We start from the raw sequence: 26,151 nt of genomic DNA, 5'->3' as shown, positions 1-26,151 counted from the left end.
CTGTCATGCCTATTATTTCTAAAATATGTACATAAACATTTCTGTGGAAATCCATCCCCTAAATTGATCCCCTAAAATACTTCTGTAGAAGTCTGCCTCCTTAAAATGAAGCAAACTGTAAGCAAAATAAAGATATGTAAAGCCTAGAAGAGGAATTATCATTTTCATTTTATGGCTCAAATTAAATCTAAACATACATTATATTTTATTTGCACTGTTTTGAATACTGGTTATACAATCTACACCAGATATATGAAGGGCTATAAAAATGTTCTGTCTACCCTGACAATAATTTGAGGCTCACACAGAGATTTATTTGTAGATATGCTTACCAAAGCATTATTTTAATAGCAAGGAAATAAGATATGATTTTTTCTTATTAATTTTTTCTAAGTATTAAAATATTATTTAGTACTTTAATTTAAAAAACACTTTTAACATTCACTAAGAGACACTGAGCAAACTAGAATGAACCAGATGGAAATGGTTCCTGTCCTCAAGTCTATGGGGTGGGGGGGGGGGAGAAAATTCCATTTGTTTATTCCTGCCCTCACTGCCCCCTACCGTCTTCCTAATGCCCTGTCAGAATAAGTTGAATCTAAAACAACATACCAGTCTTCAAATTGCTGCCTAGGCTTTTAAAATTTGTGCTCCAAAAGCTTAAAAAAATAAAAACTTTCGGTTCAATGCCAAGAAGGCAGATACGTGCCTATCTCTCAGATGAATTTTCAGTTTAATTATTTAGCTAGTATTTCAGACCTTTTTATGTCTAAATCCTCCATTCTCATGAATTTCTATTTTCACTCTCTTAACCACCACATCTTTACATATTGCCCTTACTTTAGCTTGGTCATTTAGCAATCTCCCTGTCATCTTTTAAGTATTAGCTCTGATGCTCCCTCTCTCTCTGTGACACTTTTCCTTAACGTACCAAAGTGACATAGGTGCTTCTCTCCTTGAGTCCTGTTTTATACATAACTTGGATAAAGTCATCATCTCATTATAATGTTATTGTCTACACATCTGTCTTCATTTTCTGTGTTCCTTCAAGGCAGTGTGTGTTTGTGTGTATGTTTTTTTCTTTTTGGGACTCAGGGGTCTGGCATGTATATATTAGCCATTCTAATATTAGCACATTTCTCTTTAGATTTCACAAAATCTAAATCACTCCTTTGGCTTAGATTCAAAGTGACTGTACATAGAACCCACTGATATTTTCCTAGCATCAGTAAGTGCTTTTTGCCATTGGGATGATTTGTACAATTGATATTATGTATCAAATGTCTATCGCAGAAAATGTTTATGTCAAAGAACACTTAAACATAAATAGGTATTTATATTGTGAAATTTAAAGATTATTACTCCAACAATGAATTTTCAGTCTGTTGCTCTGATTACAATAACAACTCTCAAACTGTAATGTTTTCTGAGGGAAAGTAATCTGTGGTAAAACAATTAACTCTGTTGGAAAGATTTAACAAAAGTGTTCAAAGTTTCTTAACTTCTCAGAGCCTTTAGTGCACTCTCACAGTCCTATGAGGAAACAAAATTTCTGAACCTTAAATTTGATCAGAGGTATTTTGGAGGGGAGGTGGTGGTGGAGGGTAGCGTACCTACCAATATCTTGAGGAATATAGTTTAGAAAATGCTTAACCATAAAATTCTCTGTTGCTAGAAAGTGGCTTTTAAAGCAAATAGAAAAAGACTTTGTTGAAATGTTTTCAGATTAAGTCTCTAAACATTATCAGATTGTAAAATCATTTTCTTTTTAAAGAATATTTTAACTACATTAATTCCCCCAAATTGTTTCAGCCTTAAGCTCAAATAACTTGTTTTATGAAGAACGACAGCAATAATTGGACACCAGGAAAAAATGGAAGAGAAATATTCATTTGAAGAGTCAGTCACCAACACTGTTACTATTTAATATGCAATTTTAGCTACGTATTCATGAGAGAGAAAATCATCCGTGACATTCAGGAACTAGCCAGACAAAGCTAGCCTTCATTGTTGTTAGAAGATGGCCTGCACAGCCCATGGTTTCCTACTAGACACAAAAATCTCATAGAACACCAAAATCAGGCAAGATAACCCTGTAACTGTACTAAAGTGAAGAGGGGGAACAAAGCAATACCAGTTCATAATTTTGTCTAAGCAAAGACAAAAATAAGGTCACTATGCAAACCACAAAAATATTAGGTTTTATTAATAATAACTATGCCTAATTGTCTAGTATCACTAATATGGGCCAGTCAGCTTTCTAAGGTAATCCAATTACTTACCTGTGCTGAACAGAACCAGACAAAACTTAAGTGGGCACATAATTTCTGCATAAAGACCACATATGCATATAGTAAGAGAAGTCCACTACTGTTTAGTCCTACTTCACAAATTTGGTTCTCAGGTAATTAATCGTATGCCTTACCAAAGGAAAGGGCTTCAAATAGTCTTGGCATATAATACAGTGTGAGTTTTCAAAAAGTAATTACTTTTAGCGGGTTAAAACACATTTGGGTACTATGTCTGAAAGTGAGTTGCTTCCTCTTTTTACACTGTCAGCAATTAACTGAAAAAGTTCAGAATGTAATGTAATTATCAATTAGTTACTGTTAACCCAGCAAACAAAAATTAAAACGTGAAATAAGCCACACGATTCATTTGTTTAAGGTGACAAGCCGTTCTGCTTTCTAAGTGAATTGACTGAGTGCACAGACTTTAAATAGGAGAGGTGCAGGAACAATTTCCACAATGTTCCACATAATAATTACTTGAGAATTCAATAGCAGGAACTATGTCGAGCTATCTTTACATTTCCAGCAGCTAACAGTGTCCAGCACCTTACAGGTGCTGTTTTTAAGTGATCTTCTCAGTCATAAAATTCCCTTTCCACAGCCCAATATATCCCCCACCTCAAAGAAGTCCATAATATTGTATGCCATGAACTGTTCACAGACGAAAAAGCATTCGAATCTGATGCTTGACATGGTCTACTGGGTCTAAGTTCACTTGCTTTCATTCATCTATTCTGTTACTGCCTTGGTGGTGGTTTCACTTTTCAGCGTTTGGGTATGTCCTCAAACACAAGACTTTTATAGGTGTTCCAAAGGTCCAGACTCTAAAGAGCATTACAAACGTACAGGGCCCTGCCGACGGCAGTCCTCGCTTGGTCCTCTAGACCTTGGAGCCGCCCTTTAAACGCTCACGTAAGCGAGGCGACGCCCACGGGTGGCCGCGGCGCAGGCGCGCAGGAGCGAGCCACGGGACGCTGACAAGCGGCGAGGAGCGAGCTGAGCTCCAGGGTCCTCGGCCCTGGCCGCCTGGACCCGGCCTCTAGGGCTGCGCGAGCGGCCGTCGAGAGGGACCGCACTGCGTCACTCGGGGCTCGCCACCGGGACACCCCAAATTCCGGCACCGCGCCTCGCCTCTCTGCATTTGCCGACCCACAGCGTCGGCGCATGGGCGGGCGGTGGGGGGCGGAGCTCGCCCTCCCGGGCCGCTGATTGGCTGCCTCCGCTTCCCTTTCACCTTCCCGGCTGCGAAGTTCAAGTTTGTGAAGGGAACGCGGTCTGCGAGCCCGCTGCTGTCTGAGAGGTTGCGGTTTGCTCTCGCAGGGAGGCGTTAATCTCGCTCAGGCTTCTGCGGCAGCGCCCCACCAGCCCAGTTTCCGGAAATAGTTTGGGTTTATATTATTGTTTCGGACGGTGGAAGATGTTGGCATTTATGTTCGCCTCTACACGAATGTTTTGCTGGGAACTTAAATGACTATTTTTCTCAGAAACGCGAGATATTTTCCCCCCCAGGTGTTCATGCTGTTATTTTTCATGACAGATCTTGACCACAATACATACAAAAAATACATAGAGATGATAGCTAATATAGTTATATTGAGTCTGATCATTTGCATTTCTTTAGCTTTCTGGATTATGTCTATGACTGCAAGCACCTATTATGGTGAGTATGAATGTTCTAAATTGTCTTTCTATAACCTAATCGGTGAAATTTAGAAAGTACCATTGTGAAAGCCAAAACTCATATCTTCTGAATGGTTATAAACTGTTGTGTTTACTTAATTTCCACGGCCTGATTTGCATTTACTAACATGGAAATATGCAGTGCCTTGAACGTTTTAAAGCTTTTAGTAAATGCTGCTTGTCATAATACTAGTTATACCGGTTCCAAAATGTCTTTTATTTCATGTAATTATTACATCTAGCTTGGTGAAAAATAAGTGAGGTTAAACATAATTTTGCAAAGCAATTGCAGTGATGCTTTTAATAAGAATATTAGTAAGGAAGTTTATCAGTTTCATGTGTCCTGTAAAAAATAAAAAGTAAAAATAAATGATGATACAATGTTTACATTTGGAGAGTTGGAAGATTTGTCTGCTGTTTGGTCACTGCAAAAGAACAGACTTGTTTTAAAGGCTGAAGCCAATTTGCATAAATATGAGGTACTCTGAACTCAAATCTTTTTTGCGGTACGCGGGCCTCTCACTGTTGTGGCCCCTCCCGTTGCGGAGCACAGGCTCCGGACGCGCAAGCTCAGCGGCCGTGGCTCACGGTCCCAGCTGCTCCGCAGCATGGGGGATCTTCCCGGACCGGGGCACGAACCCGTATCCCCTGCATCGGCAGGTGGATTCTCAACCACTGCGCCACCAGGGAAGCCCCCAAATCTTTAAGATTTTGAAACTGCCTTAGAGCATAAGTATGCCTTTGTACAAACTTCCTTGGTACCCCTTTATAAAAACAATACCGTTCAGTTCAAAGGAAAAGTGAAAAACAGAGTGAGAAAGTCAACTCTTATAAATGGTTTTATCATAAATGATTACCTTTTTAGACCTTAGTCCTTTTGCAAAAAAAACATGTGAATAATCGAGTGCGTGTTCTCCAGGGTACACGTGCTTTCAAGGCTGTTCATTCATAATGATTCCCAGTAGGGGATGAGGGCTCGGGGAGGAGAGGTATGTGAGAAGATTCTCCTTAATGCCAGTATTAACTATGACTTGAACTACATAGAATAAATCAGGATTTGTAAATTGAAGTGACCCCTTGGGGCCAGGCACCTGATGCAGATAAGTGAAGCTCTCCAAGGCTTTACTTTGCATATTAAACACATGGGAACAGTTTACACTTCTAGAAATAGGATTTTCCCAATTTCTTTTTTTAACATTTCACCCTCTTTGTCTTGCATTTTCCAATTTTTGATAGAAACCTGGGCACAAGCAATAGTTCACACTTTTCTTTACTATAATCACTCAGCCTTGGTGTTTAAGAGTCTGTCAGGAATGGCGGGGACTTTAAATGGGAAAGCCATGACCTGTCTAAAGGAGGTGACTTCTCTACCTGTAGTCAATTCTGCCACGTGGGCCTGAACTTCCAGTTTTTAAAACAGAAAACAAGAATCTGGATTTTTATACGAAATTTCCTAAACTTTAAATATTGATTCAAACTGAAAAAAGTTATGCTAGCTAAACAAAACATCTGTGAGCTGGATGCAACCTTTGGAAAAATCAGTTGCTAACTTTTGAGTCCTGAGGTGTGTAGCCTGTGGGAGGATTTAAAAAAATCTCTGTGAAAGGTAGAGAGAGGAATAATTGGATCCTGTTAAGAAAGGTATTTGTTCTATACAGTTCTTGAGAATGAATACATGCCTCCTTTCCAAAAAAATAAAGAACCAGAGCTTCATTTCAGATCTCCAAATATCTATCAAATACCCATTATTATAAATAGTTGTAAATGGTTCTCTAAACTTGGACAGGACTTATTTGGTCATTCCCTACTAGGATTGTCTCTCTGAAAATATATAATTCTCAACATGAATATTTTACTTTGGTGGCTTTATCTCAGTTTCTCTACTTACCACAGTATTTTAATCCAGAATGCAGTTATCAAAACTTGCAGCCGGGCTTCCCTGGTGGTGTAGTGGTTGAGAGTCCGCCTGCCGATGCAGGGGACGCGGGTTCGTGCCCCGGTCCGGGAAGATCCCACATGCCGCGGAGTGGCTGGGCCAGTGAGCCATAGCCACTGAGCTTGCGCGTCCGGAGCCTGTGCTCCACAACGGGAGAGGCCAAGACAGTGAGAGGCCCGCGTACCGAAAAAACAAAACAAAACAAAATAAAACTTGCAGCCAAAGCTAACCTGTGCAGGCTTCATACAATTTATGCTCTACCTTTATAATTTTTCAGGTAACTTACAGCCTATTTCTCCTTGGCGTTGGCTGTTTTCAGTTTTTGTTCCTGTTTTGATCGTCTCTAATGGCTTTAAAAAGAAAAGTCTAAATCATACTGGGGCTTTAGGAGGTATGTTTTTCTTTTGAATGTTTAACCATATAATAAGTGGTTGCTTATATAATTTAAACTCATGTTTTCTAAATTCTGAATATATGAGCCTATAAATCACAATGTTGCATATTTTAGACAATGATAAAGTTATGCATTACTCAACTTTACTATTCTGTCAAAATTTCAGATACTAACATACCCTTTTAGTGTGATGTACAAATTGAACCTTGTAATTGATAACAACTAGATTAGTAGGATAGACTTTTGAGGACCTTGGTTATTCTGCTCCTGAGTTGGTTTAAGTTTTCTGCTAGCGGAAACATTGGAACATTTTTCCTCGAGGTAAAATAGAGGAGCCATTGAGAAGAATAGCACTTGGAAATTGCTATTAATAGCCTCAGGCAGAGTAGTCCCAACTGAGTATTCTTGATTCATCCTTCAGAGTTGAGATGGGGACAGGCCATTTATTTATTCTTCTAGCAAATATTTGTTGAGCAGTTACTGTGTGCCACTCTTCTAGAAACTGGGGATATAGCTGATTTCAGATTTTATGGAACTTTTATTCTTTAGTACAGATAGATAATAAACAAATAAAATACATAAAACTTTTAATATAACGATAAAGTTTATGAGAAGAATATTAAAGATAATAAAGTGTGTATATTGGGGAATGTGGGGCATTCTTCTGTGGATAGGGTCTGGATTAACCTTTCTTCTAAAGAGGTTGTTTTGAACTGGGACCTGAAGAAGTCAGAAATGAGAATATCTGAGAGAAGCATGTTCCGCTGACAGAACAAGTAGGAAGGCCCTGATATGTTCAAGCTTGGCTTGTTCAGGCGTGAGAATAAGGCTCATTTGACTGGAAAATAGGAAGAAAAGGAAAAGTAGAGTAAGATAAAGTTGAAGAAATGGGTAAGGGCCAGATAATACAGGGCTTATCAGGACACAGTAAAGATTTTATCCCAAACTAGAATCCCCCCTGCATTGAACCAGGGGATTGATGGGATCTGATCTGACTTTGGGATTTTCATATCCTACCAGTGTTATAAGCCCCAAGACATGAGGATTCCCCCCCCCCCCCACTAAATACTTCCTGTAGGCTGAGATCACTACAAGATAAGGATTATTTAGAACTGGCAGGTCTTGAAGCTGCCTACCTAGCCTTCAAAATGCTGATAATCATTAGCCCTAATGCACTGTGGAGACACCCTATCCCCTCTGTGTTCACATACAGCAGATGTTTCATGAAGTTTTATAAACTAGAGCAGGCCTTCACGGAGGCAATATAGCCTGATAGGTAAAAGAACAAGCACTAGAATCAGGCAGGATGAGTTTGAGTAATAGTTATGGCTTTGGAAAAGTCACGTAACCGCTCTGTACCTCAGTTTTCAGAGAAATGGGTTTTTAATATCTAACCTAGAAATTAACACAACATTGTAAATCAACTATACTTCAATTTTTTTAAATTTCGAAAAATAAATAAATGCTTCCTGTGCATAAAAAAAAAATTTAACCTAGAGAAGGACAAATCATGAAAGTAATAAAGCTTAAACTTCATGGCACCTTTCAAGGTTCTAGGAAGAACCCTAGCAATGTGCTCTCATGGTCTTCTTGTTTTGTAAATTTTACAGAGGTAAAAGATATTTTTGTGCTTTTTTTTAAAAAGAGGGCCCCCAATTTATAAGCGTCAGGACCCACAAAATCTTGATCCACCCCGATTTCATTCCTAGGATTGCAGTAAGAATTAAGTGAGATAATTACTCTAAAGTTTTTAGCTCAGAGCCTAGCACATAGCCAACACGTATAGGGTGCTTTTTATTATTAGGCACAGTTCTTCAGAATCATGCTCATTTTCCTTCTTCATAATTGAGATACACTGCTCAAGTTCTGTTGAGAAATTGAGAAATCTGTTGTTAGCACTTTGAAATTACTCATTTATAACAAATAATTTGAGCAATCTCTATTTGAATATAACAATATAGAGTTATGCTTTGCTAAAAATGTCCTTTCTCAGGTAGCCTTGCCTTGGTTTTTCATTGTTCTTGACCTGTGGGAAGAAGCGTCAAGTTCTTCTTGAAGTACTGTCTTCCTTTGGCTTCCATGCTGTATATGATCCTGTTTCTCCTCTTACTTTTCTGATCTCCACTTTTTTTTCTTTCCTACTACCATTTCCTTTTCTGCCTCCTGGCCCTTTGGCCTCTACTCCTCTCCTACCTGGCTTGATTTAGAATTAGAAGATGTAGGAACGTCCCTGGTGTTCCAGTGGTTAAGACTTCGCCTTCCAGTGCAGGGGGAGCAGGTTGGATCCCTGGTCGGGGAGCTAAGATCCCACATGCCTTGTGGCCAAAAAACCAAAACATAAAACAGAAGCAATATTATTACAAATTCAGTAAAGACTTTAAAAAAAAAAGAATTAAAAGATATATATTTGAATTGTAGCATTGCCATCTACTATCTTTGTGAACTTGTCCATGTCACGTAACTCCTCAGAGACTCACTTTCTTCATCTCCTATGAAATAGGTCCTTATGGACTTATTGGTGAGGCTCAAACAAGATAATGTGTGGGACAACATATCTTTTTAAACTATAAAGTATTATACAATAAACTCCCCAAAGACACAGAGTGTATCATATTCTTCTGTGTCCTAAGCTTTTTTGAATAGCGCTACATGCTCTTATAATAGTGCTTAGGAAATATATGTAGATTGATTTTAAAACCACTACCCTTTTCCTAATCATTGCATTCTGTGGAATTTTGGTATCTTTTTTGTTTGGAGCTTTTTTTTTTCCTTAAGGACAAAAAACTGTAATGTTGATTCAAGGTATATCGTAGTACTTGGGAATACTGTCCTGAAGTATAACTGCAAGTCCCTTAAACTTTGTGTTATAGTTTTCCCACCCATCAAATTAGAGGGAATAATATTATCTATAGCATTGACTTATCATGAGGAGTCATACGTGTAAAATGCTTAGCACAGGACCTGGCACTCATAAAATAGCAACATGTATTTTATAAATGTTAGTATTATTTTCCTTCCACAACTACTATTACAGTCATAGGAATTTTACTAAGGTTTGCCATACCATGTCTTTAGTGTGCTTGGGATTGAGAAGAGTTTCAGAACTTCCTCAGGATCTGGGTATTTAGAGTCCTCTGTGACACAGGAACATATACCTCAGTGTTGAAGGAAGAGGGGAGGGGTTGAGGCATTGCTTAGGGTGGACACTGAAGTGAAGGGCTCTTGTCTCCTTGAGAGAAAGAATGCTTCTAGAATAAGGAGAGGATCACATGAGGGTTATGTGAGAATGTACTTGTAAACTGTAAAGCACTGTGCAGGTGATTTGCTCCAAGAAAGTGTTGTCTAGTCTAGTTTTTCAGTGTGTTCCTTTGAACATGTCTGTGTGGACAGTTTGTCATCAGTCTCTTGGCTTGACAAGTTTAAATTTAATTTCACTTGCCAAGACGCTTAGGCTTAATGGTTTCCCATTTTTTTTTATTCATTCATTCAACAAATATTTAGTAAGGGTCCCCTGTATGCCAGACATTGTTCTGGGCACTGAAGACTTAGTAATGAACAAAATAGATAAAAATCCCACTGTCAGAGGAGAGAGATGATAAGTAAGATGGGTTTGAGGCATTTAATCCCCAGAAGGAGATGCTGTAAGTGTAATGGAAGTACACAGCCAATGAGGTGTTGTCAGGAAGGGCCAGTGGTTGTGCTCTGTGTGTTCTCACAAGGATGGCCTTACCTCTTTGGTTATCATAATTCGGGTCTGGCGTTCAGTCTTTTGAAATAGAAACCTCATTCTATCAGGTACCCAGAGTTGATTAGAGCCAAGAAAACTGGTTTATGTTGCCATTGTTATAAGAGACTAATATATGAGCCAGAATGCTGCTTTATTAATCTGATAAAATGTAGAACTACTGGGCCAACTGGAATACAAACATCACTGTTCAGGCATGTCCAGTTCTTGCAGTCAGACCACTTGAGAAGTCAGATTGTAATGAGAAGGTTGCTTTGGCAGAGTACAGAGTCTGAGAAACAGTCAGTAATGCAAATCCACAGGTCAAACAGTCCTGTCCCTTATATAGTATTTACGTCTGCCGACCTCTGGTTCTCTTGGCCTTCATATTCTATATTTTGGGCTAACCAGCCTTCTTTTGATTCCCATAGTCTTTCTCTAGGCAAATTACTTATAATATAATTGATTAGGTTTGAGTTTATTAAGTTATAAAAGTCCAGTCCTACCTTTCCCTTTCCTGTCTCCCAGATATTATTCCCAGGTCCCCTTGGTTGGAATTTTGGGTAACTCTACTCCCACTATCAAAGACATTTGTAGACAGTGTTGTTTTACTTCCCTAGATGGCATCTGCCAGTTATAGAATTTACCTGTTTTAAGCTTAGAAGGCAGTCATAATTCTTGAGTCTTCACAGTCTTTGGGAGCATCCGATTGTTATGCAAATTAACTCCTTAGCACGGACGATTAAAGATGATAGAGGTGGGTTGAAGAGGTGGAAAAGACACCAAGTGGAGTTAGCAGTTACTAATCTAAAATTTGTCATAACTGGGAGATGCAAAAAGTTCTAAGATATTTTTTAGACTACATAAAAGAAATCATTCCTTCAAAGCACATTAGCTTCAATTTATTTCCTCATTCCGAACCTGTCATCAACTTGAACCCTGATCACTTCATGTGATATTTTGAGGTGTTTGAAGTAAAAAGGATGTAGATTCCTTTTTGTAGCATATCAGTGTAGGTTTTTTTAGGGCCATCTCACTTTGGGTGTGCTTAAGACTGTGGAACAAATTGTTAACAGTGACTGACCATGGAGAAGGGATGGGAGTGGCGGTGGTGAGGGAAGGAGGCACTTTGACTTCTGTATGTTTTGGCTTTCCCCTCCAATACCCATGTAGTAATTTTGTAATAAATTTTAAAAAATTGAAAAAACTTAAAGGTTGGGTAACATAATAATATTCATCTTTGTTATTATAATAATAACACATAATTGCAATAATAATGATGTTCTTGTTGAGGTTTTGCCACTGTAACTGCCATTATTGCCAATGATATTAGATAACATTTATTACGGGCCTCTTACATGCTGGGTTTATAATAAGCATATTATAAAAATTATCTCATTTAACTTTTCACATCAAGCCAGTGAGGTAGGAATTCTTCTTCTTCTTAATACACCAATGAGAAATTGAGGCTTAAAGTTAGGTAACATCTAGTCATGCAGAAGTAAGTGGAAGAGTCAAGATTTTAACTCGAGACTGTTCAACTCCAGAGCTGAAGCACTTTATTTTACTTTATACAGCATTATAGCGATTTCTTGCACTCTCAGTAAAAAAGTACTAAACATAAGTAACATGCCAATAACCGAGTATCTCTGGATGGATCAATCAGTCAGGATGGAGCTAACCAATAGAAAATTTCCTATTGCTACAGAAATAGGAACCTGGTCTCTTGTTCTATTATTTAATATTTATTAAATACATGGTAACTTATTTAATAATTATTTAATATCTATTCTGTTACTTAGTAGAACTTTGCTTATTGTGTTATTTAATAAAAATAAATCTTCATATAGCAAAACTCAATCTATTTATCTTAAGAGTTCCAGAGAGCAGAAATTGTCAACCATGAACCCCATGGTTGCCACTCTTGGGTGCCACTTATCTGAGTACTCAGTGGCAGACTAGCACATTCTCTCCCTGAAAGAAGGAAGATAAAATTGTCAAAAGTGTGCTTGGAAGTTCAAAATCACATATAGAGAATGCTACCTTTTGTGTAAGGAAGAAGGAAAAATAAGAAAACATGCATATATCTGCTTATCTTCAAAAAAGAAAACACAGGAATGATAAACTGGAGAACAATGATGTTGAATACATACAAAGAATGGAAAGAGAGCAAAATATAGAGGGAGGGGCAGAAGGGACATGGGAGGAAGTGACACCTCTCTAAATATACCTTTTTGTATAAGTGTGACTTTTAAAAGCATGTTTAAGAATATCAGTGAAGTTGGGAAGGGGGGGATCTAAAACTGAAAGCAAACTAAAACAGATGAACCCAACTGTATTTTAAATGAATACTATAAGCTCACTGAAGGGAGAAAAAGAAAAAGAGTAACTTATGGACCCAGTATTTAACTATATTCTTTATTCCTTCAGTCTGGGGTTACAGGAAGGGGAGAATTACAAATTACTATTTTTAGTAGGTTTGTCTTTGTTGTAGTATGGGTGAAGCAATTCTAAAACAGTTTTTTAGATATAATAGAGGATTGAGCAGATGAGTGAAATTGTCATTGTTGTTTGAGGCCAGAGTTCTAACTAAGGAAAAAGGCATACAAATATGGAATGGGGAAAAGCAAGAGAGAACCTGTGGAGATAGATTGGAATTGGAGTTACTGGTGTGATCTTGTGATTCCCCAAATATTTATGTATATGTGTATATACAGGTGTATGTGCCCATATATAAGCATGCATATATATGCATGTGTGTATATTTGTATGTCTGTGTATTCACTTGCTTTGTCCACAAAAAGCAAATATACTAGAACACACCATAAGCCTAGATTTTGACCTCTGCTGTCCATTCCCCACTGTAATGAACCAGAGCTCCTCAGAGAAACGGCTGCTTCCAGGGCTAGGGCAAGGTAGGTCTAAGATGAGCCTTGAGCATTTTGTTATGCCCAAAAGAAAAGAAATGCTAAAAAAAAGAAAAAAAGAGGGAGAGAGGGAGATCATGTCACATGAATGCTGTCTTGAGCTCGTCTATCTTGTCTGATATTAGTATAGCCACTGCTGCTCTCTTTTGGTCACTTATTTGCATGGATTATCTTTTTTAATCCTTTTACTTTCAGACTATTTGTGTCTTTGGATTTAAAGTGAGTCTCTTGTAGACAGCATATAGTTGGACCACGTATTTTTATCCGTTTTGCCAATCTCCGTCTTTTGATTGGATCATGTAACCCATTTACATTTAAAATAATTAATAATAAGGGGAGACTTACTTCTGTCATGTTGGAATTTGTTTTCTATATGCCTCTCTCTCCCAGGTTTACTCTTGGATGCTCTATTTATTGAATTTTCCTTGTAAAGTAGAAAAACATCCCAGGCTATGGGGGGAAAATGTAAAAAATAGAAACTTGAAAGACCCTATACTGTTTGGTAATACCTTAGTTGGTAAAAATGTAAAGGTATGGGAAATGAACATTTCCAGTTATAATATGAAAATAACTGAAAAAAATCATTCTTTTTTTCACAGCATTAATGTATGGACTAAGTGTAATTTTGTGTATATATGTGTTTCTTTCAGGGCTCGTGGTTGGATTTATCCTAACCGTTGCAAATTTCAGCTTTTTCACCTCTTTGCTGATGTTTTTTCTTTCTTCCTCAAGACTCACTAAATGGAGGGGAGAAACAAAGAAACGTCTAGATTCAGAATACAAGGAAGGTAGAATGAATTATGTTTAACATTACTTAAAAGAGGAAACTTTATTTCATCTTAACATATCATAAACTTCTAATCAGAACATGTTTAGACTATTGAAACATAAATTTTATGAGAATTACTTTAGTAGTAACCTGATATAGTTTATTATTACTTTACCACAATAGCAAATAACAGCAGAACTGTAGAAATACTGAAGTCTCTCATTCATTATTCTAAAACAATATAGAATGTGGGCAAAGTTACCATCCCACTTTTAGTCATTTTTGAAATTTTAGTCATTTTTCTTTTAAGTTTTGAAATGTAAGTTCCTAAAAATGCATGATTTTCCTCCTGAGGAGAAAACATTTTTTGTCCTTTTCATTCCCTTGTTTGTTCCTAGGTGGGCAGAGGAATTGGATTCAGGTATTCTGTAATGGAGCTGTGCCCACAGAGCTGGCCCTGCTATACATGATAGAAAATGGCCCTGGGGAAATCCCAATAGATTTTTCCAAGCAGCACACTGCTTCTTGGATGTGTTTGTCTCTCTTGGCTGCACTGGCCTGCTCTGCTGGAGACACATGGGCTTCAGAAGTTGGCACTGTTCTGAGTAAAAGCCCACCGAGGCTGATAACAACCTGGGAGAAAGTTCCAGTAGGTGAGTCTTTATTTAAGTTTCTTTAAAAAACAAAAATGGGGAGACGCAAGAGGGAAGAGATATGGGAACATATGTATATGTATAACTGATTCACTTTGTTATAAAGCAGAAACTAACACACCATTGTAAAGCAATTATACTACAATTAGGATGTTAAAAAAAAATGAACAAAAAGCCTCTTGATTTATTGTGTTTCTTATTTAAAAGCCTTTTAAGAATTTCAGATTGTCTCCTTAATTGGAAAATCGCTATAGGATATTAAATCGGTGATAATAAATAATATTTGCAGGAAGTGTTAGTAATTCCTAGATAAATAATATAGAAACATAGAGATTGGCCCACAGGCTTATCAGTGGGAAAGGAAAAGGAAGGAAATGATACAGTATTTCTTGGGAGCCTGTTATGTGGTTAGTGCTTCAATGTATATCTCATTTCCCCATTATCATTATCAACTACTACTACTACTAGTACTACTACTAGTACTTTATCATTGTCTCCTCCTCCTTCCTCTCATTTTCCTTCTTTTCCCCTTCATCATCATCATCATCATAATAACAGTTAACATATTTGAGTACCTACTACGTGCAAAGCAGTGTTCTAACTGCTCTCCATGGATTACTGTTTACTCTTAATAACCATGTGAATTGGTCCTTTTATTGTTTACATCTTACAAATGAGTAAACTAAGGCAGAGAGAAGTTAGGTAACTTAGTTAAGTAACTTAGTTACTTCACCACAGTAACCAGACTTGGAAATGACAGGACTAAGACTGAAACCAGGCAGTCTAGCTCTACTAAACTCTTCCACATCACTGCTTAGAATGTCAGGAGTTACTGAGGAGAAAAGCCTGTTTTCTAAGTAGGATGGTCTTTGGATTGCCTCAAAGTGAACCCTTTCTTTAAATTAGTCTTGATTAGATAGGTACCAAAATATTTTGCTTTTTTTGACTTTATGTGTTTGCTGATTGTTAACCAGATGATTTTATCCATGTTCTTCTTTAGGGACCAACGGAGGAGTTACGATGGTGGGCCTTGCCTCCAGTCTCCTTGGAGGGACCTTTGTGGGCATTGCATACTTCCTCACGCAGTTGGTTTTTGTTAATGATTTAGACATTTCTGCTCCTCAGTGGCCAATTATTGCATTTGGGGGTCTGGCTGGATTACTAGGATCAATCGTGGATTCGTATTTAGGAGCTACCATGCAATTTAGTGGTAAGAATGTTACCTTATTGTTGTAACTTATTGGTGTATTAAAGAAATGGGAACTCAGCCATGCACACTGGTGGCGGGGCCTAGCTGCTACAAAGAAGATATGTTTTAGACAACACTCATGTTTATGGGCAAAAAATTCGAGGACTGTATTTTTGACTAATTGTATAACAAGTTATTTTAGTTTCTTTTCTGTGGAAAGTGTAGAGCATTACAGCAAGGGTTTTTAATGTAGGGTTGTTTTTTTCACCCATGCTGTTGACTGTTAAATGCAGTAGTCTGATCATGACACTGAATAAATGTGTCCTTAAAAAAAATGGGAGGACTTCCCTGGTGGTCCAGTGGTAAAGGATCCGCCTTACAGTGCAGGGGATGCAGGTTCAATCCCTGGTCAGGGAACTAAGATCTCACATGCCATGGGGCAACTAAGCCCACGTGCCATGACTGCTGAGCTCACACGCGTCAACTCAAGAGCCTGCGTGCCACCAACTACAGAGCTCTAGTGCCCTGGAGCCCGCACGCCACAACTAGAGAAGAGAAACCCCGCACGCCACAGCTAGAGAGAAGCCCGCGCACCACAACGAAGAGCCTGCGTGCTGCAACTAAGTCCCTACGCAGCCAAAAATAAATAAATAAATAAATCTTTAAAAAAAGAAAGAAATGGGGAAGAAATATGGAAAAGGAAAAAAAAGAGATGTGATAATAAAAACAACTGCCAAGACACAGGTTGTTGGGGGACCCAGAATGAAAGAGCAAAGTCTCCTCTACCACTTTGAATTTCTCATTCTTTTGTGTCAAATTGATTGAAAGAGAATTACTCCTACAGGGCAGTGCGTAGAAGCTATGCAGGGAAGATAGGATAGTGCAGGAGACAGATGCTTTTGCTTATGGGACTTTACCTAATCCCATGGACGCAGAATTTTGGAGTCAGATCATTATAATGTCCCTCCTTCCATTTATTTTCCAAGTCCATTTGAGAAATAATTATTCTAATAATCTGACTATACACATATGATGTACTTTTCTACTGTGACATCATGTTTGCTCTCCTCCCCACTGAGTTTTTAGTCCCACTCAAGATATATGAGAGAGTCCGTTGTCTCCAGAATTTTCTGTGCTTTGCATCTAAGGCTCTCCTGTCATGTCAGTGTACTGACATGTTCTGTTAGGTGTGTATTTGCTCCACCATCTAACCAACCACGTTTTCTCCTTTGATTCATCCAGTGAAGAGGCTAGACATCTGGAGAATGGTTCCCTGAATACAGTGCCCCCAATTCTCTTCATGTCCCAAGATAATCGACTTGTCCTTCCACTCCCCTTTCCACCATCAGAACATTTGTTCTCTCAGGTTCATTAGTCTTATCTAGATGCTGAGGAGGAAGCAATCTGATTTTAATTTATACTAAAGGGTTAGTAACCATATATGCACACGCACGTGCACACACACACCCATTACACGTTTTTGTAAAGAGCCTAGGTTTTATTCTAAACTGGGCTCTAACTGGGAAGTTTCTGATCATATTGAGTGGGTTGGGGGAAAAAATGTGGGCTGGGGAGCAGATTAGATTCATCTTTGTGTGCCTTCTTTGTGTAAGCACCTTGCTACTCCTGGGTATCCATTGTAGAGGCTCCTATTCTCAGGAGTCTCACAGGTTGGTCTTAGGAGGGGAGCCACTGGGAAGGCAAGCCCTGTCTGCCAGTTTCATGCCATCTCTGCTTTTCAGTTTCTCCCTTCTACTTTGGAAAGAACTCCAGCATTGTTGAGAGAGCAGCATTGAGGTGTATTGAAACCCATTTATTCAAAGAGACCTTTTGTAATCATGGGTTCCGTATCACTCATCATATACATTATCCTCTAAAGTCATTTTACGAATGGCTGAGAATCTTTGAAACATTATCTCCTTTGGAGGAGAAAGCTAATTTTTTTTTTTCAAGTCATTTGGATTTTCCACCTCACTTGCTTCTTTTTCATTGCAGGTTTGGATGAAAGCACTGGCATGGTGGTCAGCAGCCCAGCTAATGAGGTGAAGTACATAGCAGGGAAACCCATTCTTGATAACAATGCCGTGAATCTGTTTTCTTCTGTCCTTGTTGCCCTCTTGCTCCCAACAGCAGCTGCTTGGGGGTTTTGGCCCAGACAGTGAATTTTATTTCATTTACTAAAGTTAAAACTTCGGTAAATTCAGCTAAATTTGCAATTCCAAGTCTCATCCCAAGAAGAGTAATTGTAATGACAAAGCAGAAATGCCAGCTTCTCCTCTATTCCATTACAATGGAACTCCACGTTTTCCTCTCTCTGAACTCCATTGTAACAACTAATATCTTTTTGGTGAAAGACAAGGCTCATAGAATTTATGCATATTTTTCTTCTGCTGAATGGAACTTGAGCAGTGAAACTATAATGTCCCTATATATTGAAATGAAAGTTCCTGCATGGTAGATATAAATTTTATTTTGTTTGTTTAAATCAGTAAAGGGACTAAAAGTAATAAAATTTTTAAATGGCTCAGTTGTGGCAGAGAAATGTCACCATGCCAATTATCCAAATGTTGTATCTGTTTTAAGTATTTAAACCGATGTGTGTGGAAGCCTGAATAAGTGTAGCATCCTGGACTTCTCCCATTACTTGCCATTTATTATTGTAAAAAGTGTGGAGTTGGGGCGGCTGGGCCCGTGAGCCATGGCCGCTGAGCCTGCACGTCCGGAGCCTGTGCTCCGCAACGGGAGAGGCCACAACAGTGAGAGGCCCGCGTACCGCAAAAAAAAAAAAAAAGTGTGGAGTTTGGTTCCTGGTGAGCTGTGAGGTCTACTCCATGTTTGTTCTTCCTTCCTCAGGGTTAGTGATGAAGAAAAGTAAATGTCTTTTTCATGTGACCATTAGAATGCATGAAAAAAATTTATTTTTAGGTAAAGGAAAAGAGATACGTCTAAAAAATATGCTCCTTACTATATGTTTTAGTTTGTCTCTGAGCAGAAATTATCTTGAATTTAATATTTTTAATGTATTTTCTAGCTTTCTTTGAAATTTGTCTAGGAATCTGATTTACATTGGCATCTTGACCAGTTAAAGAGTCACTGGAAAATTATTGCAATTATTATTTCATTTGCTGTCCTAGAATTCACTGGAAAATACTATGATTTCCTATTATGTACCTTCTAAGTTGTGCTCTCCTTTACATATAGCCTCAAACAAAGTGAATTCTACTTTTCACTTTTGTTCTTCACTTTGATGTACGTACTAAAGGGGTTTAACATAGTATGGATTATTGTGCTAAAGTATTTTGAAATATTTCTCCTGTGATTTCCATACCTTTCTTCCCCTTCCCCTTTTGCATTCATAAAAAAATTGAGGAGAGATTGCATGAATAAGCCACTGTCAGAGTGGAGAAAGCTTTATTTTCTTTGTTGGTGACCCTGCTACAGTGATTATCTAGAAATGACTTGGTTAAGGAAGAATTTTTTTTTTTTTTTGCGGTACGCGGGCCTCTCACTGCCGTGGCCTCTGCCGCCGCGGAGCACAGGCTCCAGACGCGCAGGCTCAGCGGCCATGGCTCAAGGGCCCAGTCGCTCCGCGGCACGCGGGATCCTCCCGGACCAAGGCACGAACCCGTGTCCCCTGCACCGGTAGGCGAACTCCCAACCACCGTGCCACCAGGGAAGCCCCAGGAAGAATTTTTTAAAAAACAGTTGACACACTTAAGCCTTAAGCCAAGAAACTCAGTGGGTTGCAACCCATCTGCTTTGTGTATACATTCGCATCACCTGAGCATCTCTAAAAAAATTACTTGTGTCTGGGCTTCACCCAAAGATTGTGTCTGGTCTGGGGTACAGCCTGGGTACTGGGACATTTTAAAGCTCTGGCTGCCCATTAGAGTCATGTAGGGAGTTTTTTAAAACGCTGTTGTCAAGGCTCCTTTCTAGACCAAGTAAATCAAAATGTCTGAAAGTGAGACCCATGCATGGGTCATTTTTAGAAAGCTCCCTCCCTGGGATAGTCTAATGGTTAAACAGGTTGAGAACTACTAAATAAGAATATCCATACACAAATGTCAAATCATTGTGTTGTACACCTGAAACTAATGTTGTATGTCAATAAAAAAAGATAAAAAAGAAAAGAATATCCTATACCTAAAAGTCTCAAAAGAGTGGGAATTTTCATTTTTATGCAGACAACTATTAGCAGCAGTGCAGTGTGCTGTCTTTATGGATGGATAGCTTCTGGTAATTATACAGTCTTACAGCTACATCACTTACCAGATCATTCCTGTGGCAGTTTTTTGGGCAGCCTCTTTACTCCTACAGCTGTTCTAACATGCCTCTTTTCTCTTTTCCTGGAGATTCATCCTCATGACATACTTTGGGGCAAAAATACTCATTGGAGCCATTTGCGGTTTGGTAGAATCACCACATCAGTAACACTTTGGGGACATACTGCTTCACAATCCTTTGTTTGAAAACCTAGGATTAGTTGTGTTTTAGAATCAAAAATTTTCAGATTTTAGCAAGTGATAGGGTACCTATAAAATATTTTACTCAATAATCCCAAAAGAGGGCTTCCCTGGTGGCGCAGTGGTTGAGAATCTTCCTGCTAATGCAGGGGACACGGGTTTGAGCCCTGGGAGGATCCCACATGCTGCGGAGCAACTAGGCCCGTGAGCCAAAACTACTGAGCCTGCGCGTCTGGAGCCCGTGCTCCGCAACAAGAGAGGCCACGATGAAGAGTGGCCCGCACTTGCCACAACTAGAGAAAGCCCTCGCACAGAAACGAAGACCCATCACAGCAAAAATAAATAAATTAATTAATAAACTCCTACCCCCAACATCTTCTTTAAAAAAACAACCAAACAAAAAAATCCCAAAAGAATCTAGGATGGCACCCATTATCAAATGCAAATACCACCAATAAGTGTGTTAAGTAAAGACTATGAGAGCCTCAGATCAGGTCAGATCAGTTTTTGTCACAGAATTTAGGAAGAGACTTTCTGTTTTCAGAGCACTTTTGAATATGATAAGTGTAGATTTTTTTAAAAATGAAGCACTTTTAAAAAAAAACTTATATGTATCTTACTGAAAGAGTAAACAGTTTGTGTAAAAAACACTTCTCATGGAAAGAGCTCCATGTAGCTGTATGATAAAATAATGTGTACTACTGCCTACCTAGGCAGCTTACAGGCATATATACTACTTCTTGCCATGCTGTCACACAGTAGAAAAGAGCAAGGTGTTTGTGGCTCAGGGCAGCTCCCGAAGGAGAGCTTTGAAGACGTGTCAAATGGAGCCGACAGAACAGTGAACTGCTACAACAGGTCATTCCATTCCTAGCTTTTCTCATTACTTGAGTTATCTATGCCTCAGCCTAGGGGCATATGTCTCTTTCTTTACTTTTTTTGCCTTACGCGGGCCTCTCACTGTTGTGGCCCCTCCCCTTGCGGAGCACAGGCTCCGGAAACGCAGGCTCAGCGGCCATGGCTCACAGGCCCAGCTGCTCCGCGGCATCTGGGATCTTCCCGGACCGGGGCACGAACCCGTGTCCCCTGCATCGGCAGGCGGACTCTCAACCACTGCGCCACCAGGGAAGCCCCATATGTCTCTTTCTTATTTCTAGCTGCTTTACATGTAGGATGCTGGCTTCAGAAATGCCAGCCTCATCCCAATTAGGTATAGGCCTAGTATAGAGAAAAATCATGTGCGGTGACATATTGCAGACTTTGCCACATGCCTGCAATATGAACAGCTGCCGCATGTTTGCATAGTGGGTGACCTGGAGCCCCCATCATCTCATGTTCCTGATGCCATCGCAACGAGAAAAGACTGTACTTAGCTACCAAATCCCAGGTGGCTTGCACGTGGTTTAAACATGAAAACACAACTATGCAGCTTAACTATGGAGTACTATTGCTATAACTCCAAGTGGAACATTTGGAAACTGAACTGAACATTTTAAAAATATGTAAGTGTTTAATATATGTATGTTTGTTAAGTTATTTGACGCTAATCAGTTCTCCCTTTAAGAATCAATGAAAGTTGATAATCAGGAATATATTTCTGGAAGAAAATTAAAAATTAAAAAAACAGTTTAGCTACCTGAATTTCAGAGGACTGAGATGACGCCAGCATTTCTCAATCATGTGATGCATGTTTAATGGCTTTGGAACTAAGGAGTCAGGAACTGATTGTAGAAGGAGTGAGGGTGAGGCCAGGTTAGCAGGGCAAGGCTCCTGAAATTATTTTCCCTGCCAAGACTAGACATGTTCATTCTTTTACATTTATCATAACCACCCCCTTCAAAACTTATTTTATACATATGGCAACTCTTTTTTTAATGTTTGGAGTTTTTTCTCTTTTTTTTAAATGCATAGTTAATACCCAGAATCTGTCCTTCTTTTTAAAAAATTACAACATTAGAGGTAAAACTAAAATATGCTTTGCCTCCACTCCTCAGCAAACCTAGCTTTCTCCCACCTTCCCCAAGATAACTACTGCTAGAAATTTGAGATATTTTCCACGTAACATTTGTTTTGAGTGTACTTTAACAAATATTCTTATTCTTATTTTTTTTTTTTTGCGGTACGCGGGCCTCTTACTTTTTGACTCTCAACCACTGCGCCACCAGGGAAGCCCTAACATATATTCTTCTTAATAAGTGAAATGTTATAATTTGTACTATCATTTTGCTGCTTCAAGTCAGGTACTTACACCCAAGAAAAACCTGTTTAGGAGAAAAGATTAGAAGGATGTATACCAAAACATTAATGTGTTATCTGTTAAGATTACAGATGATTTTTATTTTTGTTAAAGTAAATAATTTTAAGTTTATGGTATATGAATTATATCTCAATAAAACTGCTATTAAAATACTTATACAAAAATAATTTAAAATACTTTCCTAAAAAGTCTACAGTCAAATATGTTTCTTCTACAAATCAAAAAATGCTCAAAGTAAACAAAATAATCTCTGGGAATAACCCCTCTTCCCCACTACCCTTCCCCATTGTTATTTTAAATGGTATTCCTTCTCTTTATAAAAGACCTTATTAGCAGTGAATTTAAAAGTAAAATGGGGTTTAGCGCAACATAAATCCAGTGCAACATTCTCTTGGTGTCTCTATGCCTTAGGCACTGTGTCTGAAGCTGGTGAATCAAAGATGAAAGAGGGCTTCCCTGGTGGCGCAGTGGTTGAGAGTCTGCTTGCCAATGCAGGGGATGCGGGTTCGTGCCCCGGTCCGGGAAGATCCCACATGCCGCAGATCGGCTGGGCCTCCCAAAAAAAAAAAAAAAAAAAAAAAGATGAATGAAACAAGGACTGTGCCATCCATGTGCGATAAGAGAGGGGAAGACAAATGTGTGTAACTAGCATGTTGAACAAATATGACGTGTGGTCTGTGATTTTTCAAAGTGACTTTATTTTTTTCAGTGACTTTATTTTTGTCTTCTACTGGCCCTTTAAACTTCCCATAACCTTATATAAAAACTCCAGCAAGCCATGAGCATTTCTTCTTATTCTTAGAAACAGGTAGGAGAACAGGTGAACTGTGAAAGAGCAAAGAACCATGTTCCCCTTTCCCACTGCAGGCTTCCAGCTAAAGCAGGTCCAGGGTGAGGGTTGGAATTTGTTTTTCTTTGGTTTTGGGTTTGGGTGTTTTTGGCTTTTGTTTTTTACCCAGGTTTGGCTATTCTAAATGCTGAATTGAGACTTTCAGTAAACTAAAATTTTGCTGATGCTGGTTGACTGTTTGCCCCCCAAATTCATATGTTGAAATCCTAACCCCCCAACGTGATGGTGTTAGGAGATGGGGGACTTTGGGAGGTGATTAGGTCATGAGGTGGAGCCCTCATGAATGGGATCAGTGTTTTATAAAAGAAACCCCAGAGAGCTCGCTTGTCCTCTCCACCACGTGAGGACACTTGAGAAAATGGCCATCTGCAACCCAGAAGAGGGCCCTCACAGAATCTGACCTTGCTAGCACCCTGATCTTGGACTTCTAGCCTCCAGAACTGTGAGAAATAAATTTCTGTTGCTTATAAGTCACCCAGTCTCTGGTATTTTTGTTATAGCAGTCGGAACAGACTAAGACACTGCTGTAGAAGTGGGAAGGGAGATAGAGGCAGGAAGAAGATAAATCTGTAATGATACTTTTGCCTCTCCAGGCATGGCAGATGGCAAAAGCTGGTGATATTGGATGAGTCTGGTATAGAAGGTTAAAATTGGTATTAGCTTGGGGGTGCTTTTGTGGGCTATTTGGAGGTTTCCTGCTGAGCCCCTCTTTTACAGTTCTTACACCAGCAGATGCATCTCTAGTTCAAATGGTTGCTTGCATCAGTTATCTATTAACGCAGACCACCCCAAAACTTAGTGGCTTACAGCAAAAACTATTTTCTCAGTTTGTGGCTGGCTGTTTGGGTTGGGCTCAGCTGGGCAATTCGATTTTACGTGATGTCAGCTGGGCTCACTCACCCATGTTTGCAGTCAGTTGACAGGTCAGCTGGGGGGCTAGTTTTGATGGCCTCATGTGTATGACTGACACCTTGATACTGACTCTTGGCTGGGCTTACGTGACCCATCTGTCATCCTCCAGTAGGCTTCTTGATGACACAGGCGTTCCAAGAAGGATAAAGTAGGGGCTGCAAGTTCTCTCAAGGCCTAGCCTTAGAAGTCTCATGATATTTCTGCGGCAATTATTGGCTCAAAATGTTAAAAGGCTACTTAGATTCAAGGGGTGGGGAAAGGTACTCCACCTCATCATGGAAAGAGTAGTAGAGTCACACTGTAAAGGAGAAAGGTGACAGATGTGATGCACTGGGGGCTATTGTTCTAACAAACTACCACTGTTACTTCTCAGCTCCTGGGCATCTAGCCTCTTTCCGCTGTGGTGTTCTCACCTCTCAGGCAACTGTATTGGATAGGATTCAAGACAACCGCATGATAAGGTTTCACCAGGTGAACTTCATGTGCTCCATGGGGAAAATCCCTTGCTTTGACAACCTCTGAAAGTGCTAGCCAATCTCAGTGCAATCTCTGGCTTTACCATCGAAGAGGAGATAGGCACTTTCTTGCCCCCTGGAGTCCCAGGCAGGAGTCAGCCCCCAGGATGAATGTTGGCTTTAACTTTCTCAGGCATGAGTCAGGCACGGGCCATCTCTCTCTCTCTCTCTCTCAACTAAACGAAACACTCTCCACAGGTGCACTTGAAATTTCGTCCCCAGGTTGGGGACTCACAGCCCGGCTACCACTCCCTCTAAAGAAACTGTTCACTACTCTCCTCACAGAAGCTTTCTCTTCTCTGGCCCCATTTTGTAACTCTGGTCTGGCTGAGGAGTCTAGGAGTTATGCAGCAGGTTCTCAGGTTCTCTATGGAAGGGTGTGTGTGTTACCTTACTTTAGTCTCCTGATGTCAATCATGGTAGCATCTCCATCAAAACCAGGCAGTTAGAATCATTTGCATCCTAACACCATGTGTTCACATATGTTACGATGTGTGGCTAGTGTATAGCAAGAGTATGACAAAGGCAGTGAGAACCCTGCCACTAGCTGCTTGGGTGATGTGGGAACACCTGGCAGAGAACATTAAGTGGGACATTACAAGATGAGTAAAAGTTTGCCAAGTCAAGATGGTGGGGACGCCCTCCCAGAGGGTATGACAACACATCCAAATACTGAATTGCAAAGGGTGTGACATTTTTGAGGGGAAAAAAAAGTTCGCTGTGACTAGAGATTAGGTAGAGGGAAGTTGTATGAAATGATACTAGAGAGGTAGTTTGAGATCCATTTGTAGAGGGCCCTAATACTAGCTATATGACCTTGGGGCAAAACATAGTCTTTCTGTATGGAAAATGGGGTTAATAGGCATACTTCAGTTTCACATATTATTGATATCAAATCAGTCACGTGAGTGAAAAGCCTTTGAAGAAATCATGTGTTGTAGGCAGAATAATGGTCCCCAGAAGATGTCCATGTCCCAATCTTTGGAGCTTGTGACAACCATACCTGGCAAAGGAGGCTTGCAGACGTGATTAAGCTTAAGAACCTTGAGGTCGGGAGATTATCCTGGATTATGCTGGTGGATCCAGTCTCCTCACATGCGTCCTCAAAAGTGGAAAACCTTTCCTGGCTGTGATCAGAGAAAGATGTGACAACAGAAGGAGGGTCAGAGAGATGCCGGTTTTGAAGATGGATGAAGGAGGCCACAAGCCAAGGAATGTGGGCAGCCTCTAAAAGCTGGAAAAGGCAAGGAAACGTGTTCTTCCCTAGAGCCTCCAGAAAGGAAGGTGGCCCTGCTGACACCTTGATTTTACGACTTCTGACCTTCGGAACCGTAAGGTAATAAATCTGTGTTGTTTTAAGTCACTAAGTTTGTGGTAATTTTTTCAGCAGCCACAGAACTAATAGACCATGTCAGCTTTGAAAGACAGCAAAATGCAGCACAGGCTCGGAGCTACACTGTCTGGGTTCAAATCCTAGCTCTGCCACTCACTAGCTTCATGACCCTGTTTACTTAACCTCTCTGTGTCTCAGATTCTTCATCCATAAAATGGGGCTATTGTTGCTGTGAGGATCAAATGAGTTCAGTCT

At 39.6% G+C, this 26,151-nt stretch overlaps 1 protein-coding gene across 2 annotated transcripts; it reads left to right on the top strand.

Annotated features, from left to right (window-relative positions):
* Positions 1 to 3,260: 3,260 nt before the first annotated feature.
* On the top strand, positions 3,261 to 22,826 carry TMEM19 (transmembrane protein 19). 2 transcript variants are annotated; one of them, XM_024737097.1, is made up of 7 exons: positions 3,261 to 3,951; positions 6,185 to 6,298; positions 13,603 to 13,740; positions 14,120 to 14,374; positions 15,375 to 15,584; positions 17,559 to 17,605; positions 22,698 to 22,826. In XM_024737097.1, exons 1-7 carry the CDS (start codon positions 3,759 to 3,761, stop codon positions 22,728 to 22,730), a joined length of 990 nt encoding a protein of 329 aa, XP_024592865.1. In that variant the 5' UTR covers positions 3,261 to 3,758; the 3' UTR covers positions 22,731 to 22,826. The 2 variants fall into 2 exon arrangements, with proteins under 2 accessions (XP_024592865.1, XP_024592864.1); XM_024737096.1 differs by lacking the exon at positions 22,698 to 22,826 and having other exon boundaries at positions 17,559 to 18,265.
* Positions 22,827 to 26,151: the final 3,325 nt, after the last annotated feature.

Source organism: Neophocaena asiaeorientalis, unplaced genomic scaffold, assembly GCF_003031525.2.
Source record: "Neophocaena asiaeorientalis asiaeorientalis breed wild unplaced genomic scaffold, Neophocaena_asiaeorientalis_V1.1 scaffold134, whole genome shotgun sequence".
Classification (NCBI taxonomy): domain Eukaryota; kingdom Metazoa; phylum Chordata; class Mammalia; order Artiodactyla; family Phocoenidae; genus Neophocaena; species Neophocaena asiaeorientalis.
Note: the sequence above shows the minus strand (reverse complement) of the source record. Positions and strands in the feature narration are given on the sequence as shown.

Bases quoted from the DNA above. Each gene is read 5' to 3' on its own strand.
- TMEM19 (XM_024737096.1), top strand. From the start codon at position 3,759: ATGACTATTTTTCTCAGAAACGCGAGATATTTTCCCCCCCAGGTGTTC. The intron at 6,299-13,602 runs GTATGTTTTTCT...TGTTTCTTTCAG, and splicing joins TCATACTGGGGCTTTAGGAG to GGCTCGTGGTTGGATTTATC. The intron at 13,741-14,119 runs GTAGAATGAATT...GTTTGTTCCTAG, and splicing joins AGATTCAGAATACAAGGAAG to GTGGGCAGAGGAATTGGATT.